The following is a 15939-nucleotide window of genomic DNA, read 5'->3' as shown; positions in this document are numbered from 1 at the left end:
CACTATCCAAGTCCATCAGCAGCTCTACCGGATCCTGCTGGGCCACAACACTCCCCCCCTCACTTCTGTTTTTTTTGGGGGGGGAGGAGAAATGGGGTGTGGTTTGGGGGGGGATTCCATCTGCTCAGCCTTTCCTTAAACTTCAGAAAGCATCGAAGAAGGGCAGGAGGCTGCAAAGGCCCCAGAAGGAGAAGGGTGCAGCTTTATAACCCAGCTGGTCAACCATTTCTGGAAACTCCATGCCTCGAAACCCAAGAATGCCTTCCTGGCGCCTGCTTGCCTGCCAGGTGGGTACCGTCTTTCTCGAGCGGGGATCGGACCTGGCTGCCAGGGCGACAGCAGCCCTGCAGAGAGTTCCAGGCCAAGCACACACAGCGTCTTGGCAGGCTTCACACACACAATATTTGTCCAGCTGAACTGTTCAGGCTGCCTTCTGTCTCTGGACCCTGTAATGGATTATGTCCTCCAAGTTCCTCTCAACAATCCACTCCCTCCCTCCCTTCCCTTCTCTTCCTCCTTTTTCTTTCTCTCTCTCTTTCCCATCTTCCTTTTCCTCCCTCCCTCTTTTTCTTTTTCTTTCCTTTCCTTTCTTTCTTTCTCTCCCTCTTTCTTTTTCTCCCTCCCTCTTTCTCTTCCAACCTGCTTTTCCTTCCTCCCTCTTCCTTCCTTCCTTTCTTTTCTTCTTTTTCTTTTCTTTCTTCCTTTCTCTCTCGTTCTCTTTCCCTGTTTGTTTCTTTCCTCCTCCTTTTTTTTCTCCTTCTTTTCTTCCTTTCTTCTCTTTTTTCTCTCTTTTCCTTCCTTTCTCTCTCATTCTTCCTTTCTCTCCCTTTCTTTTTCGCCCACCCTCTTTCTCTTTCCAACCTGCTTTTCCTTCCTCCTCCTCTTCCTTCCTTTCTTTTTCTTTCTTTTTCTTTTCTTCTTTCTTCTTTCTTTTCTCGTTCTCCTCTTTCCCTGGTTGTTTCTTTCTCTCTCCTCCTTCCTTTCTCTTTCTTTTTTCTCTCATTTCTTTCTTTTTCTCTCTTTCTTCCTTTCTCTCCCCTCCTTCCTTCCTCCCCACCCTCCTTCCCTTGCCCCTCCTCCCTCCCTCCCTCCCCTGGAGCAGAAAGGGCACCTGGCCATTGTGCACAGGAGTCCCACTTTCCCTGAGCTCTCCTCCCACTTCCTCTCTGCAGGGCTGACCCACGTCGAGGCCACTGTCAACGCCTCATAGACATCCTCCATGGATATTGCATCTGCGAGCTGGACTGCATCAACGTTGCCTCCAAAATCTACATGCAGATGTTGCTGTGCCCGGTACGTTGTTTCAGGGCTGCATCTTGGGTCCATTCTCAAGCGACCTGGGCATGTCTTTGTAGAAGGGCAGAGTGCTCCCCCCCCCCACTCCCCACTCAGCAGAGGAGGCCAACCAAGGACCCCAGAGAGAACAGCAGGAGAGGCCTGGCTTGTCTCTGGCACCCTTGGCTGCTGGTTGGCTCTGTGGCAGGGAGCATCCAACCCTGGTGGAATTGGCATCCTGGTGAGGAGGAGAGGGTAGGAGGGGCTTTCTGCTCCTCCTCCTCCTCCTGCAGTCCCCAGAAGAGGGTAGGAAAAAGGCTCTGAGAACTCGGCAGCCTCTACTAGTCCAACTCTCCTCTGGCTGCCTGGCCTGGATTCCTGCTGGGTGTCAGCTTCCATAATCCCCAACCAGAAAGTGCCAATCACAGCCGGATGTGAAAGTGCCAATCACACGGAGCCATATCGCCTGGCATGTAAGGCTTCGTCTCTTCCTCTTCTGGGCTTCTGGCGCGCATATGCACGTGCACATGATGATCAGCTTGTGCATGTGTCAATGCCAGAAACCGAAGAGCTGGGCTTCCATTTTCTGGCCTGTGCCAGCTGATCATTGTGTTTTCACATGTGCGACGAAAGCCGGAAGTGTGTGTGCCAAAAACCGGAAGTGCACCCGCTGGAAACTAGAAGTTCGTTTCCCAGTGCGCGCATGCCCCCTGGCAAGCTCCTCTTCCAGGTTGTGTCCCCGGCGAGCGTGCACCTGCGCCATCACTGATCTAGCTTCTTAGGCTGCATCCATGACAAACCAAGTTCAGCTAGGTCTGAACAGCATGTGCGCATGTGGCTAGAAGATTCCTCTGGAGGGCTGCACCTGTGAGCTTTTCGGGCAGAGGACCTGAAGTCTGAGTCCACTTGAGAGTTCATTACTGCCCCACACCAGGCCGTTGCCACCCTTCTCCCTCAATACACTTTTGATTTGCCGCTTTGCCTTCCAGGATCCAGCTGTGAGCTTCTCTTGCAAGCAAGCGCTGATCCGAGTGCTGAGGCCCAGGAACAAGAGGAGACACGTAACCTTGCCTTCATCCCCTCGAAGCAACACCCCATGGGTAAGGGTGGGGGGAGCCCTGCTTTGGAGCCTGGGGCACGGACAAGGGAAACCTCGTGGGAAGTCCCGCCAGGGAGGGCGTCTCTTCCCCTAGAGCAGTGTTTTTCAACCTTTTTTTGTGCAAAGGCACACTTTTTTCATGAAAAAAATCACGAGGCACACCACCATTAGAAAATGTTAAAAAAATTTAACTCTGTGCCTATATTGACTATATATAAGGTGTTTTTCCCACGGCACACCTTACACTATGTCACGGCACACTAGTGTGCCGCGGCACAGTGGTTGAAAAACACTGCCCTAGAGAAGCCCCTGGCTTGTCTTTGAGGAGACCCCAGGAGCATCTCTCCATTCATGAGAGGGTCCCGTCCCCCTGGCTGGGACTGCAGAAATTGTCTTGCCCTGTCCACGTTTCTCTCTCCTTCTCTCCCTCTCTGTCTCTCACTTCCTTCCACCTCTCTTCCTCTCCCTCATCTCTCCTTCTCTTCCTCATCTCTCCCTCCCTCGCTCTTCTCTCTCACACTCTTTCTCATCTGTCTCCCTCCCCCTCTATCTTTCTTATCTCTCCCTCCCTCCCTTTCTCATTTCTCCCTCCCTCTCTTCATCAACCTCACCTCCCTCGTTATTTTCTCCCCCTCTATCTTTTCATCTCTCCCTCCCTTCTTCTCTCTTTCTCATGTCTTCCTCCCATTCTCCCCCTCTCTCTCCGTCCTGTTTCCCCCCTGCTCTCTCGTGCATCTGGCAGGGTTTCACAGGACTTTCTCTCTTCTTCTTTTTTTTTTTTAACATCCAGGAGACAAAGACGATTATGATGACGACGATGCCGATGACAAGATGCAGACCTCCGGCCTGCCCAGCGGGGAGGACATTCGGCAGGAGAGCCAGGAACAAAACGAAGTGGACCACGGAGACTTTGAGATGGTGGTGAGTCCACGGCTGGCGAGGGAATCCGGCCCTCCCACTCAGGGGCAATCGGGATGCTTCACTGGGGTGTGCATGGAAGGGTGTCTTAAAGTTAATAATCACTCAGAGGGGTGTCAAAGGGTATATATAGCTCCCCCAGAGGAATAATGGGAGGATGCATTTAATGGAACTGCCTCCAATCTTTTGAGTACCAGGGACCGGTTCTGTGGAGAGAGGTTTTACCCCGGACTGGAAAGGGTGTGGTTTTGCATGCTGCCTGTATCCCGCAGATGGGGGCTTCGCTTGTTTGCGTGGCTCAATTTCTGGCATGCCACGGACTGGTGTTGACCAGAGGTGGTATTCAACTTACCGTATTTTTCGGAGTATAAGACGTACTGGAGTATAAGATGCACCAAGATTTTGAAGAGGCAAATTTTTTAAAAAGTTTTGTACTCTGCAGACCTCCCAAAAATGGTTCGTTTTTTGCGAAAACAGGCCCATTTTTTAAAAGAAAAGGGCATGAATAGCCTTTAGGAGGCTTGTAGAGGGCTTCTGGGGGTGCCCCCCAAGAACAAAAAACAGCCCGATTTTGTCAAAAAAGGGCATGCAGAGCCTTTAGGGGACTTATAGACTGATCCTGGGGGCTGGGGGGGGGCAAAATGGAGCAAAGAACGGCCCGTTTTTCGCTCATTTCTGCCCTTGCCAGCCCCCAGGAACACTCTGGAAGCCTCCTAAAGGCTATGCACGGCCATTTTTGCGAAGGGGGCGAGGTTTTCCGGAGGCAAAAAATGCTGTATTCAGTGGATAAGATGCACCCATATTTTCACCCTCTTTTCGAGGGAAAAAAGGTGCGTCTTATACTCTGAAAAATACGGTACTTTTCCTACCCGTTCACAAATATGAGCCTGTTGACGCCTGCGTACAGCCGTCTGTGCACACGCTTTGCTTGCCAGCACGGCTTGCACGCATGTGTGCCGCTTGAAAACATGCCTAAATAGGACAGCATAGAGTCCAGGGCGGGTGTAGCAATTTCCACTACCAGTTTGGGTGAACCGTTCCGAACCGTCTGAATACCACCTCTGGTGCCGGCCCACCAGGTCAGTGATGACCCCTGGTCAGTGGCTAAGACACTGAGCTTGTCGATCAGAAAGGTCAGCAGTTCGAACCCCTAGTATAGGTCTCCTGCGTGAGCAGGGGGTTGAACGAGATGACCTCCAAGTCCCTTCCAACTCCATTACGGTTACAATGCTTTGGCTCTCTCCTACTCCTAGTCCGAATCGATGGTCCTGGAAACCGCTGACAACGTGAACAATGGGAACCCGCTCTCCCTGGAGGCTCTACTGGCTGGGGCCGAGGGCTTCCCCCCCATGCTGGACATCCCACCCGATGCTGACGATTGAAACCATGGTCGAACTGGCCATTGCCTTGAGCCTGCAACAGGACCAGCAGGGTGAGAAGAGGCCAGCAGCCCCTTCCTTTCTGCAGTGTGTGTGTGTGTGTGTAAGCCTCCTTTATAAACCTGGTCAAGGCAAGGTCAGTGCTGTCAAGCAAGGAGAATGGAGGGATCTGCGGTGAGCCTCGGTGGCGCAGTGGTTAGAGTGAGGTACTGCAGGCTACGCCTGCCTGCCAGCCGCCTGCAATTTGGCAGTTCGAATTCACCAGGCTCAAGGTGGACCCATCTTTCCGAGGTGGGTAAAACGAGGCCCCAGATTCATTGGGGGCAATAAGCCGACTCTGTAAACCGCTTAGAGAGGGCTGTAAAGCACTGAAGCGGTATATAAGTCTCTGTGCTATTGCTTTATAAGAGCCGTAGTGGTGTAGTGGTTAGAATGCAGTATTGCAGGCTAACTCACTGCTCACTGCCAACAGTTCGATTCTGACTGGCTCAAGGTTGACTCAGCCTTCCGTCCTTCCAAGGTCAATAAAATGAGGACCCAGATTGTTGGGGACAATAGGCTAACTGTGTAAACCACTTACAGAGGGATATAAAGCACTGTGAAACGGTATATAGTTTAAGTGCCCTTCCTTCCTTCCTTCCTTCCCTCCCTCCAGTGGTTAAAATGCAGTATGCAGGCTGACTCTGCCCTCTGTCAGGAGTTCTATCCTGACTGACTGGCTCAAGATTGACTCAGCCTTCCGTCTTTCCGCGGTTGGTAAAATGAGGAGCCAGATTGTTGGGGGTGGGGGCAAATATGCTGACCTCGTAAACTGCTAGAGAGGGTCTGTTAAGCACTGTGACTCGGTATATAAGTCTAAGGGCATTTCTATTATGATATGGAGGAAGAAAAACAGAGGTTTGTGGGTTACTCCATACCCCCGGTGTTGATTTCTCCTGCCCTTCTTTTTCCTCTCTTTTTTCTCACGTAGGCAGCAGCAAGCAGCGCGCTCGGCCTGCAAAAGCCTGGGGCTGTTTCCGGACACGGCCCCCAGATCTTCTCTATCTGGATGTCGGGACTCTGTCAGACACCACTGCGTCAGGTACCTTGGGTTGGGTGAGGCAAGGGAAGGCTACCTGGATCGGATGCCTCTCGCGAGACTGAGGGGAAGGAAGGAACAGGGGTAAAGTTCAGCCATTCATTCAAATGAGCTTTAGATCTGACTGCAATGCAGTATTGCCGAAATGGTGTTCCTAATAAATGACTGGTTTTCCTTTGAAACTTGACTCGAGGCTCATGAATTAATTAGGGCATCTTTCGGAAACTGACAAAGGCTTGATTTGAATCAACTCGATTTCAGTCATACTTTTTAAAGAGCAACTGTCATCTCTGTCCTCCTCCTTTGACCCACTGTTGACTCACCGACCGTCCCCTTCGCTTTACTGGGACGGCTGGTGATGTGGTGGGGACACAACAAGGTGAGGGACGTGGTGGGCAGCAGGTGAGTGGATGCCCGCTAACGGGCGCTGCCACGAGGGACTGAAATGACAGGTGCTCTTTAAATGTAAGGACTCATTCTTTTCTGGTAGTTAGAATCTTTAATATGATTATTTGCAAACAAAATGAAGGCTTCCTATTTAGAATAGAATAGAGTAGAATTCCTTATTGGCCAAGTGTGATTGGACACACAAGGAATTTGTCTTTGGTGCAGATGCTCTCAGTGTACATAAAAGAAAAGATACATTTGTCACTAATCATAAGGTACAACACTTAATGATAGTCATAGGGTACAAAGAAGTAATCAAATAATACTAGGAAACAATATCAGTCTACCAGCAACAAAGTTACAGTCCTGCAGTCATAAGTGGGAGGAGATGGGTGATAGGAACGCTGAGAAGACTAATAGTAATAGTAATGCATACTTAGTGAACCGTTTGACAGTTTTGTGGGAATTATTTGTTAAGCAGAATGATGGCGTTCGGGGGAAAAACTGTTCTTGTGTCTAGTTGTCTTGGTGTGCAGTGCTCTATAGTGTCGTTTGGGGGTAGGAGTTGAAACAATTGATATCCAGGATGCGAGGGGTCTTTAGCTTGCAGAGCTGGGATTCATTGAATGGGTTTCCCAAAAATGTAAATATTGCAGAACACACAGCCTCATGCTACATAACTAAGCTCCATTTCATGCCGAATAAAATAAATTATTAATGTATCTTAAATAGAAAACTATCTTTGGATAGATTTTTTTTAACTCCAAAAGCATTTTATTAAAATTAATTTGATAAAAGTTAAAACAATCCGATTTAAATTTTAAAAAAACTGATTTTTTTTTTTAAATTATCCACTCTGGTCCTTGTTGCCTCCAATTCGAACAGATCCCTCCCCTGTTTGTTTTGAAGGGGATTTCAAAAGGGATCCAGCAGTGAAGCCCAGGCCCTCATTTCTTCGGCCTGCCCAAAGAAACCTACCGTATTTTGCGGAATATAAGCGGAATATAAGACGCACCTTTTTCCCTCAAAAAAGAGGGTGAAAATCTGAATATACTGAATACAGCATTTTTGGCCTCCCAACACCCCCCCCCTCTTTTTTGTGTTTGAAAATGCCCATGCATAGCCTTTAGTGGCTTCCGAGTGCTCCTGTAGCTGGTAGGGCAACATGAGCGAAAACAGGCCATTTCTGCAGTGTTTTTGCCCCCCTCCAGCCCCCAGGAGCACTCTGAAAGCCTATAAAGGCTATGCATGCTATTTTTATGATTAAAAAACAGGCCCTTTCAATGAAAAACAAGCCGATTTTTGCTCTTGGGGGGCACCCCCCAGACCCTCGCAGCCTCCTAAGTCTATTCATGCCCTTTTCTTAAAAAAATGGGCCTATTTTCGCAAAAACGGGCCATGTGGGGAGGTCTGCAGAGTGCAAAAGCTTTTTTTTTTTTAAATTTGCCTCTTCAAAATCTTGGTGCGTCTTATCCCGAAAATCGGTAAGCTCTCCAAAGCAGCCCCACTTCGGGCTGGTCCCCGTGGTCGACGCAGCTCATGCCGTTTTTAAACTTGTAACACTCTCCTTACTCTCCTAGCTCCAGCCCCTCCGACTACGAAGGCAGCACGGCCGCAGACCAGACGGCTCCACGCTCCGCACCTCCCCAGCCGACCACGGGGCAGCGTGGGCTCCGAGAGCGGGGCGTGCGTGGACTCTGGGCAGGCGAGCCGTGTAATAATCGCCCCTCTCGGTTTACCCTTCCCTTTGGGGGGAGGCGGGGGAGCACTGCCTTTTCGGTCCGGCTGAAGACTCTCCGGCCTAGCCTGGGAAAGATGGGGGGGGGGCTTCCTCTCCTCCCCCACACCAGACCAGGGTGCAAACTCGATTTCATTGAGGGCCGCATCAGAGTTGTGTTGATTTCGGGAGGGCCAATGGGGCCTGCCACCAATGTCACTCATTGTGACATTTGATGTGGTGGCCTTTTTTTTAAAAAAAAAAAAGTTTTTTATTCCTGAATTAAAACATTGGACACAGTGCAACCTTCCTGGCAAAGACTTTGCCATAGATACCAAATATAAAGCTACGCCTATACCGTCATGCTGATTTACATTTCTGCTATTCAGTATTTCCAAAATAAAAATATGTCATTCCAACCACGATCTTTATTTTTATCTTATACACACTTTCCTGTTAGGTGTTCATACATGATTCTATAATCGCCATCCTAGTCATTGCTTATTTTGGGTCTTTTCAATTTTTGTTCCAACCCTCGATAAAATTTGTCCCAGATCTTCAATATTCTGATTTGTCTTTGTTCTTCAATTCCCACATTGATGTGTGACCTGAGCACTTTGCCTGCGAAAATGGCTCCCGAGCTCCCGTTTTGGCGTGAATGCTCCTGCAACTTTCTGCCAGTGAAAGAGAGCTCGGGATGTCGCCTGTCGCTCTTCTGAGTGCCATTTTTGCTGGTGGAGGCCCTGCGGGCCAGTCCTTTGCTGTTTCCAGGCCCGCCCGTGGCCAGATACAGCCCCTGAGTTTGACACCCCTGGCCGTGACCTCCAGGGACCACCGGTGGCTCATCCTCCTGGCCTCTCCCTTGCAGTGTCCGGCCGAAGCAGCGCATGGAGACACACGGCCGAAGGCCATCCGGCAGGTCCCGGAAGCATCAGCTCCAGCACGTGGCCACTCAAACCGCCACTGGCAGACCGTAGGGCGAAGGCTCGGAAGGCTAGGGCAAGGCGAGCAGATGTCCACGCCACACAGGCAGAGAACCTCTTCCTGCTTGGGATGGGTGAGTGGAGGCTGGGAAGGGCCACGGCCCTCTTCACGCTCCCCAACCTGGGAAACCGAAATGGTTGTGAGTCAAACTGCAGGCGGGAAGGCTGAGGTGGTGAAGGGGAAGGGAGGAGGGGGGTGGCGGGAGGGGAAAAGCTTGCTCTGGAACATTCATGGCATGGGGAAGAGCCCGTGTCCCATGGCTTCTGATTGGTCTGTTGGAAGCCGTGGGGGTGGATGAACAGTGGGGGGGGCGGTTAACTGTTGGGTGGCTAGGCCCTTCCCTTTCCCAGGGCTTACATCCCCATTCTGCCAATCAACTGGGCTAAAATGGGACACCTTCATGCGTTGCCAGAGTGTGATTTTACAGCCAGCCTCACCATGCCTTTCTCCTCCCTCTTTCCTCTCTCTCTCCTTCCATCCCTCCCTCTCCTCCTTTCTCTCTCTTTCTCTCCCCTCCCACTCTTTCTCTGTCTCCCACGCGCTCCCCCCCCTTTCCCTCCCTCTTTTCTCTTCTCCCCTCTCTCTCCCTCCCCCCTCTCTTTCTCTTTCCTTCTTTTTCTTTCCCCCTCTCTCTCCCTCCCTCCCTCCTTTCTTTCTCCTCCCTCCCTTTTCTCTCCTCCCTCTCTCTCTCTTTTCTCTCCGCCTCTCTCTATGCCTCCCTCTCTTTCTCTTTCCTGCTCTCTCTGTCTTTTCCAGGTTGCACATGGTCAGGCTGATGCTGCTGGAACGGCTGCTGCAGACCCTTCCCCAGCTGAGGAACGTGGGCGGGGTCCGGGCCATCCCCTACATGCAGGTGGGTCTGAACGACTCTTCCCCATGCCATCTTTGGGGTGCGTATGGGCTGAGGTTTGCCAGGCGTTTCCCCCTAGCTGTGGTTCCCTTCTCTGCTTCTCCCTCTTCTTCTTGGACTGGTACTCAAAGACCAGATTCAGTTTCTCTCCTAATGCTGCCCAGTATCCTAAGCGCAGCCTGGGAATACGGAAGGTCCCCCTTGGTACAGCGCCTCTCGCTGACCCTGCTTTTGCGGCTGAACACTAGAGTGTATTATTTGAATGCTTTTTAGTGTGATTTGGAAGGCAGGAGTGGGTGGGTGGGAGACTTCTGTCCACCAAGTAGTGGGGCGGGGGGGGGTTGTTCCCCAGTTCCCCAGTTGTTATCTCTGATTTTGCACTTCAATACACTTTGTCCCCAGGTGATCCTGATGCTGACCACAGACCTCGATGGCGATGAAGAAAAAGACAAAGGGGCACTTGACAACCTTCTGGCCCAGTTGATTGCTGAGCTCTGCATGGAGAAGAAGGTAACTAACACCATTCTCTCTCCCACCCACCCACCCAAACATTTCAGGAACTCATGGGGGTTGCGGGGGGATGGTGGTAATGCCCTTAAGCAGCCCATCACCAAAAGGGGTCTGTCTCTCTCTATCCATCCATCCATCCATCCATCCATCCATCCATCCATCCATCCATCCATCCTCTATCTATCTATCTATCTATCTATCTACTATCTATCTATCTTTGTGTCTCTCTCTTTCTCTCATTCTCTCCGTGTCTCTCATACTCTCTCTGTGTCTCGCTCATTCTCTCTCTCATTCTCTCTGTCTCTCTCATTCTCTCTCTGTGTCTCCCACTCATTCTCTCTGTCTCTCTCATTCTCTCTCTCTCACTCTCTCTCATTCTCTCTCATGCTCTCTCTCATTCTCTCTGTGTCTCTCATTCTCTCTCTCATTCTCTCTCATTCTCTCTGTGTGTCTCTCTCTCTCATTCCCTCTCTGTCTCTCATACTCTTTCTGTGTCTCTCACTCATTCTCTCTCTCTCATTCTCTCTGTCTCTCTCTCATTCTCTCTCTGTGTCTCCCTCTCTCATTCTCTCTCATTCTCTCTGTGTCTCTCTCTGTCTCTCTCCTCTCTGTCTCTCTGTCTCTCTCTCTCTTTCAATGACAACCCCCCTCCCCCCCCCCATGAGACGTGAATGATGAGAGGCAGCAGCTCCTACCTGACACCCCAATCAGAATAGAGCTGGAAGGGACCGTAGAGGTCTTCTAGCCCAACCCCATAGGGACGCAGTGGCTAAGATGCTGAGCTTGTCAATCAGAAAGGTTGGCGGTTTGAATCCTGAACACAATGAGCTCGGTGACTTGTCCCAGCTTCTGCCAACAATTTCTGGAGGCAACTTCTGTTCCACTGGTTCATTGTCCTCCCTGTTAGGAAGTTTCTCCTTAATTCCAGGTTGCTTCTCTCCTTGATTGGTTTCCATCCTAAGTCAAACCTGTGACTCAGGATGGGAACCAATCAAGGAGAGAAGCAACAAACCTATTAAGCATCAGTAATCATCCTATATGCCAGACCTGTGGAGAAAATGCCTCTTTGCAGGCCAGGTTGGGAAGCCCTTTGACCTGCTGGCCACTAGGAGGCAGCAGTAGCTTGAGGGAGAGCCAACTGACTGACTGTTGAGCTTCATTTGGCTATTGCTCAGATTCATTGCCTTTGGCTCCAGGATGGGTTGGCTATTTATTTATTTAACCATATATATTTAATTTGTTTACTGCCCGCCTGATCATAAAATGAGTCAGATCTGTAGGCCGTAGTGCCAGCTTTGAAAAATAACAACAAAGTATTTGCAAACAAGGGGTATCCGAGATAGGTCTGCGCATGTGCACTGATCACAATTCAGGGTATCAGGGGCATGCAGGTGCTTTTCCTCCTCCGTTTTGTGTTTGGCAAGGGTTCAGACTACAGGTAGTCCTTGAGTTACGCCCCCCGCCCCCAGGGAGCCTGACTTGTCTGTTGCTACATGAAGCAAACGCTTGTTTAAGTGAGATTGCCCCCATTTTATCACTTTTCCCACCGCAGTTGTTAAATGAATCATTGCATTTATTACATTAGTAGAATATGGTTTCTACTAATTAAAAGTTAAAAGGGACGGGGTCGCTCAGTGGCTAAGACGCTGAGCTGATCAATCAGAAAGGTTGGCGGTTCGAATCCCTAGCGCCGCATAACGGAGTGAGCTCCCAGCTTCTGCCAGCATAGCAGTTTGAAAGCACATAAAAAATGCAAGTAGAAAAATAGGGACCATCTTTGGTGGGAAGGTAACAGCGTTCCGTGCGCCTTCGGCATTGAGTCATGCCGGCCACATGGCCACGGAGATGTCTTCAGACAGCGCTGGCTCTTCGGCTTTGAAATGGAGATGAGCACCGCCCCCTAGAGTCAGGAACAACTAGCACATATGTTCAATAGGAACCAATTTCATTGTATTTAAGTACAATGACAATAAAGATTATACTTATACGTTACCTTTTTAGAATACGATTTGTTAAATGAATCTGTCTTCCCCCATCAATTTTGTTTGTCAGAAGCCTGGAGAGGGTTGGACTAGATGATCTACAAGGTCCCTTCCCACTCTGTAAATCTGAGGTGACTTAAGAGGTGACCCTTGAATCCTGCAGCCGTCGTAAACCTGAAGCAATCACCAAGAGTTCGAATTTTGATGACGTGGCCACCAGGCGGTGGGTGCGCTGCAGCAGTAGTGTGTGAAAAACAGTCACAACTCAATTTTTTTTTCCTAATGCAAATAGTCACTTTGGAGAGTCGCTAAGTGCCCAGTTGTAAGTCGAGGACTACCTGTCACTGGGCAAACATAAATCCCTTCCCTTAGCCCTTTCCTCATTCTTTCCTCTACTCCCTCGCAGGATGTGTCCAAGAAGAACGAACGCTCCCCACTCAACGAAGTCCACCTGGTAATCATGAGGCTTTTGAGCGTCTTCATGTCCCGGACCAAATCTGGTTCAAAATCTTCCATTTGTGAGGTACGTACGGAGTGTGGCCTGCTAAGGGTGTGTGTATGTATGTGCCCCACGCAGGTGTCTGCATGGGGTCCACATCAGGCAGAAAGGAAAAGGCTATTTTCTTCCCCCTTCCCTATTTGCCCTCCTCGCCACCTGTTCTGACCCAGCTCCCCGAACCCTCTGTAATTAAATCAATTATTCCTTTATTAGGAGCGCCGGCAAAAAGTTTCTCTTACTGCAGGCTAAGAAGTCTGATGAATAGTTGTCTGCCACATCTATTCATCTCCACCCCCTGCCTTTTATCCCCAGAGCTAAGGTACGGGCTTCACTAGTAGTGGTGGCTCTTCTGTCCCAAGGACCGGCCAATAGATTTCCACTGCTCTCCTCTCCTTTGCCTTCTGTGCATCTGTGAGTCAGGCACTGGACCCAGTTGTTCCTCCTTGTCCTCTTCAGCCACCTCCAGACCTAGGGGCTGTTGACTCTTCCTCTAAGGGCTGACGGACCCGGCTCCGCCCCTCTCTCTGCCAGCTCCATTCCCTCTTCAGCTCTCAGGTTGCCCTGGTGCCGACCCTGATTCCCCCACCCCCACTCCTCCTCCTCCTCCTCTGATTTGGGTGCTGGAAGGGCTGGAGGCCGACACACAAGACATTCCCAATTGCAAACCCTTTGGGCTCCGGGTTTCAGACCTGGGCGGCCTTTGCCCACCAAACCCTCCCTGGTTCAAAGAAAGAAAGAAAGAAAAAAAAACCCGTGGGTGGGGAGGGAGGAAGGATTTGCAAATGGGATTGTCGGGTAGGCCGAGATGCAGGCGCTATCTGCCATGTTTCGGAACCCGCTAAGAGGATTCCGTTGCTAAACGGTGCAGCGCTAAGGCGGCATTTCAGAGCGGAAGCTGGCAAAGGCGCATGTCGCGGAAAGCATATTAATAACAAAAGCGCAGAGGTTAAAAATGGAACTGGGGATGCATTGAATTTTAATGAGCTTATGGGCTGTGGGCTTTGTTTGGATTTAAAAGGGCTTTCTCTAATGGTTTTATTTACACTTGGGGCTCACCAGCCTCTCCCCCCCCCACCCCTTTTCCTCCCAAGTGCAGAAGAGAGGTGGGGGGGGGGCTTTTCAAAACCTGTCAAAGTGCAGATGACCAGTGGGGGCGAGAGAGCCCAGGCGTCCTGGCGCCTCTTCAAAAGCGCGGCTGCCTCCCCTTCCATCGTGCAACTGGCCGAATTCCAGAGGAACGAAGGAGAGGACTTTTCAGCAGCTCCTCGTTTGAAGGGGAGGCAAATGAAAGGGGTTGGGAGCCCCTCTCTCCTCCTCTTAATCCTCCGCTCAGTGCCCACCGGCATGTGTGTCGAGGGGAGATTAGACTCCAGAGCTGATTGCCGTTTTGCCTCTCTCTTTCTTTCTCTCTCTCTTTCTCTCTCTCTCCCTCCCTCCCTCCCTGCAGGCCTCTTTTAAACTAAGCCTCCTTCTGAAGTGTAGGGGGCTCCTGTTGCTGCTCTTTTTAAAAGGATATCAAAGGCTAGAAAGTGGGGTGGCATTCGCCCTAGGCCCCTGATGGCCCGTCTGTGGCTTCTCTTGGGGCCATCTGGAGTCTGCTGGACTGGGCGCAACCCACCCACCCCGCCCAGTCCTTGGGACTCCCCTTCATTCTCCCTCCTGCTTGCTTGGCCTCGGGGGGGGGGGGAAGAGGGGGGCTACAGGCCATGGAGAACCCCGAGGTGGTCTGGATGAGTGTTCTTGCATCGCCTGGCCATGCCAGGCTGGTAGGACCATCCCTGATCTTAACTTCGCAGAAAGTCCTGGGTTCAAGGTTGCCTATAGCATTAGCATAGCAATAGCCCCTAGACATATACTGCTTCACAGCCCTCTCTAACCGGTTTACAGAGTCAGCCTCTTGCCCCCAACAATCTGGGTCCTCGTTTTACCGACTTTATCCTGTTCAATCAGTTAGCAACTCAGTTTAATTATCATGTAAAGATGTAAATCACATGCCTCAACTTTATATTCTCCTCATAACAATTTCTAAATGTCAGATTTTTCCCTAACAAGTCTATTGTCCCAATTCTCTCTATTCCTGTTGTCTCTCTTTTCAATTTTCTCCAAGCCACTGTCAAGCCCAGTGAAATCTTTATCTTCTTTCTATTTCCCTTTGTTAGGACATATCTCCCATCTTCAATTTTCCCTGTCCCACTGTCAGAGTCAGTGAAATCTTTTTTCTGCTTTTTATTTCCCGTTATTGGGACACCTCTCCCCTTTTCAATTTTACCTATGTCACTGTCAAGCCCAGTATAAATCTTTTATTTGCTTATTATTTTCCACCATTTTTACCATTTCATTACGCTCCCCCTCTTCCTTTTCATTTCCTGCTTCTCCTCAGATTCTGGCTTCAAAATTCTGTTTAAACTTAATTTTAATGATTTATGCATATTTTTTATAATTTCACACAACTCTTCAAAGTCTGACCTTTCCATAATGTCCAGTTCCAAAATTACAGTTAGTTATACTGTTAGTTATAATTTAAGTTCCAAATTTCCAAGATTCTTATTTCACAATTCCGGTCCAACTTATATTCTAGTTCAATTAAAACAGAAAAAAATGATCCAGCTATATGTTTTGGTTCAGCTAACATAGAGAGGAAGAAAAGGGGGAGACATCTTAATCACTTCACTTTCTTTGTTCTTTTCTCTGGCAAATGATTCACCAATAATTTCCAGCAGTACAGCTCGATAGTTTTAAATCCAGTTTTAAATTCAGGCTAGTGTTTCTTCTTGATTTTTTCCCTGTTGCATTCCACCTCTCATTGATTAGAGTTGCTTAAAATATGTTTTATTAGAACAAAGTCGAACAGGCTCGGAAAAAGCAAATCTCCTTAGTATGCTTTTAACTTTCGTTTCTTCTCCCCCTCCTGCTTTTTCCAAATTCTGATTTATCTTCTTTCCAAACTTCTTTCCAAACTTCTTTCCAAAGTTTCTTTCCAAACTTTACATTACATTCATCGCTCAGACAAGATTAGATTATAAGGGAGAAATAGTTGTTTAAGATATGTTAATTAGGACAAAACTTGAACAAAGCAAGCCTCCTTGGTATGCTTTTAACTTTCGTCTTCTATTCCTTTATAGAGTTCTCCATTGTCAATTAATCTCTTTTAATGACACAATCTTTTCAAATCCAAATTCAAAATTTGTATTTCAGTAGGTTAGTCAATTCTCCGTATTCCTCATTTCTGTCACCAAACAAGCCAATCTTTTTGGGCTTAAT

General features: G+C 49.2%; 1 protein-coding gene across 1 annotated transcript in view; it reads left to right on the top strand.

Annotated features, from left to right (window-relative positions):
• Window positions 1-15939, top strand: part of UBR4 (ubiquitin protein ligase E3 component n-recognin 4) — a 127036-nt gene that overhangs the window by 58020 nt on the left and 53077 nt on the right. Inside the window, 18 exon segments of the mRNA XM_032232353.1 lie at window positions 147-287; window positions 1173-1199; window positions 1202-1293; window positions 2265-2375; window position 2733; window positions 3165-3295; window positions 4546-4671; window positions 4673-4734; window positions 5653-5713; window positions 5716-5747; window positions 7717-7753; window positions 7756-7792; window positions 7795-7848; window positions 8722-8796; window positions 8799-8883; window positions 9588-9690; window positions 10090-10197; window positions 12586-12702. Coding sequence (XP_032088244.1) covers window positions 147-287; window positions 1173-1199; window positions 1202-1293; window positions 2265-2375; window position 2733; window positions 3165-3295; window positions 4546-4671; window positions 4673-4734; window positions 5653-5713; window positions 5716-5747; window positions 7717-7753; window positions 7756-7792; window positions 7795-7848; window positions 8722-8796; window positions 8799-8883; window positions 9588-9690; window positions 10090-10197; window positions 12586-12702 — 1400 coding nt within the window.

This window comes from Thamnophis elegans, chromosome 15 (genome assembly GCF_009769535.1).
Source record: "Thamnophis elegans isolate rThaEle1 chromosome 15, rThaEle1.pri, whole genome shotgun sequence".
NCBI classification, from domain to species: Eukaryota; Metazoa; Chordata; class Lepidosauria; order Squamata; family Colubridae; genus Thamnophis; species Thamnophis elegans.
The sequence above is the reverse complement of the archived record's forward strand: the minus strand, read 5'-3'. Positions and strand labels throughout refer to the sequence as shown.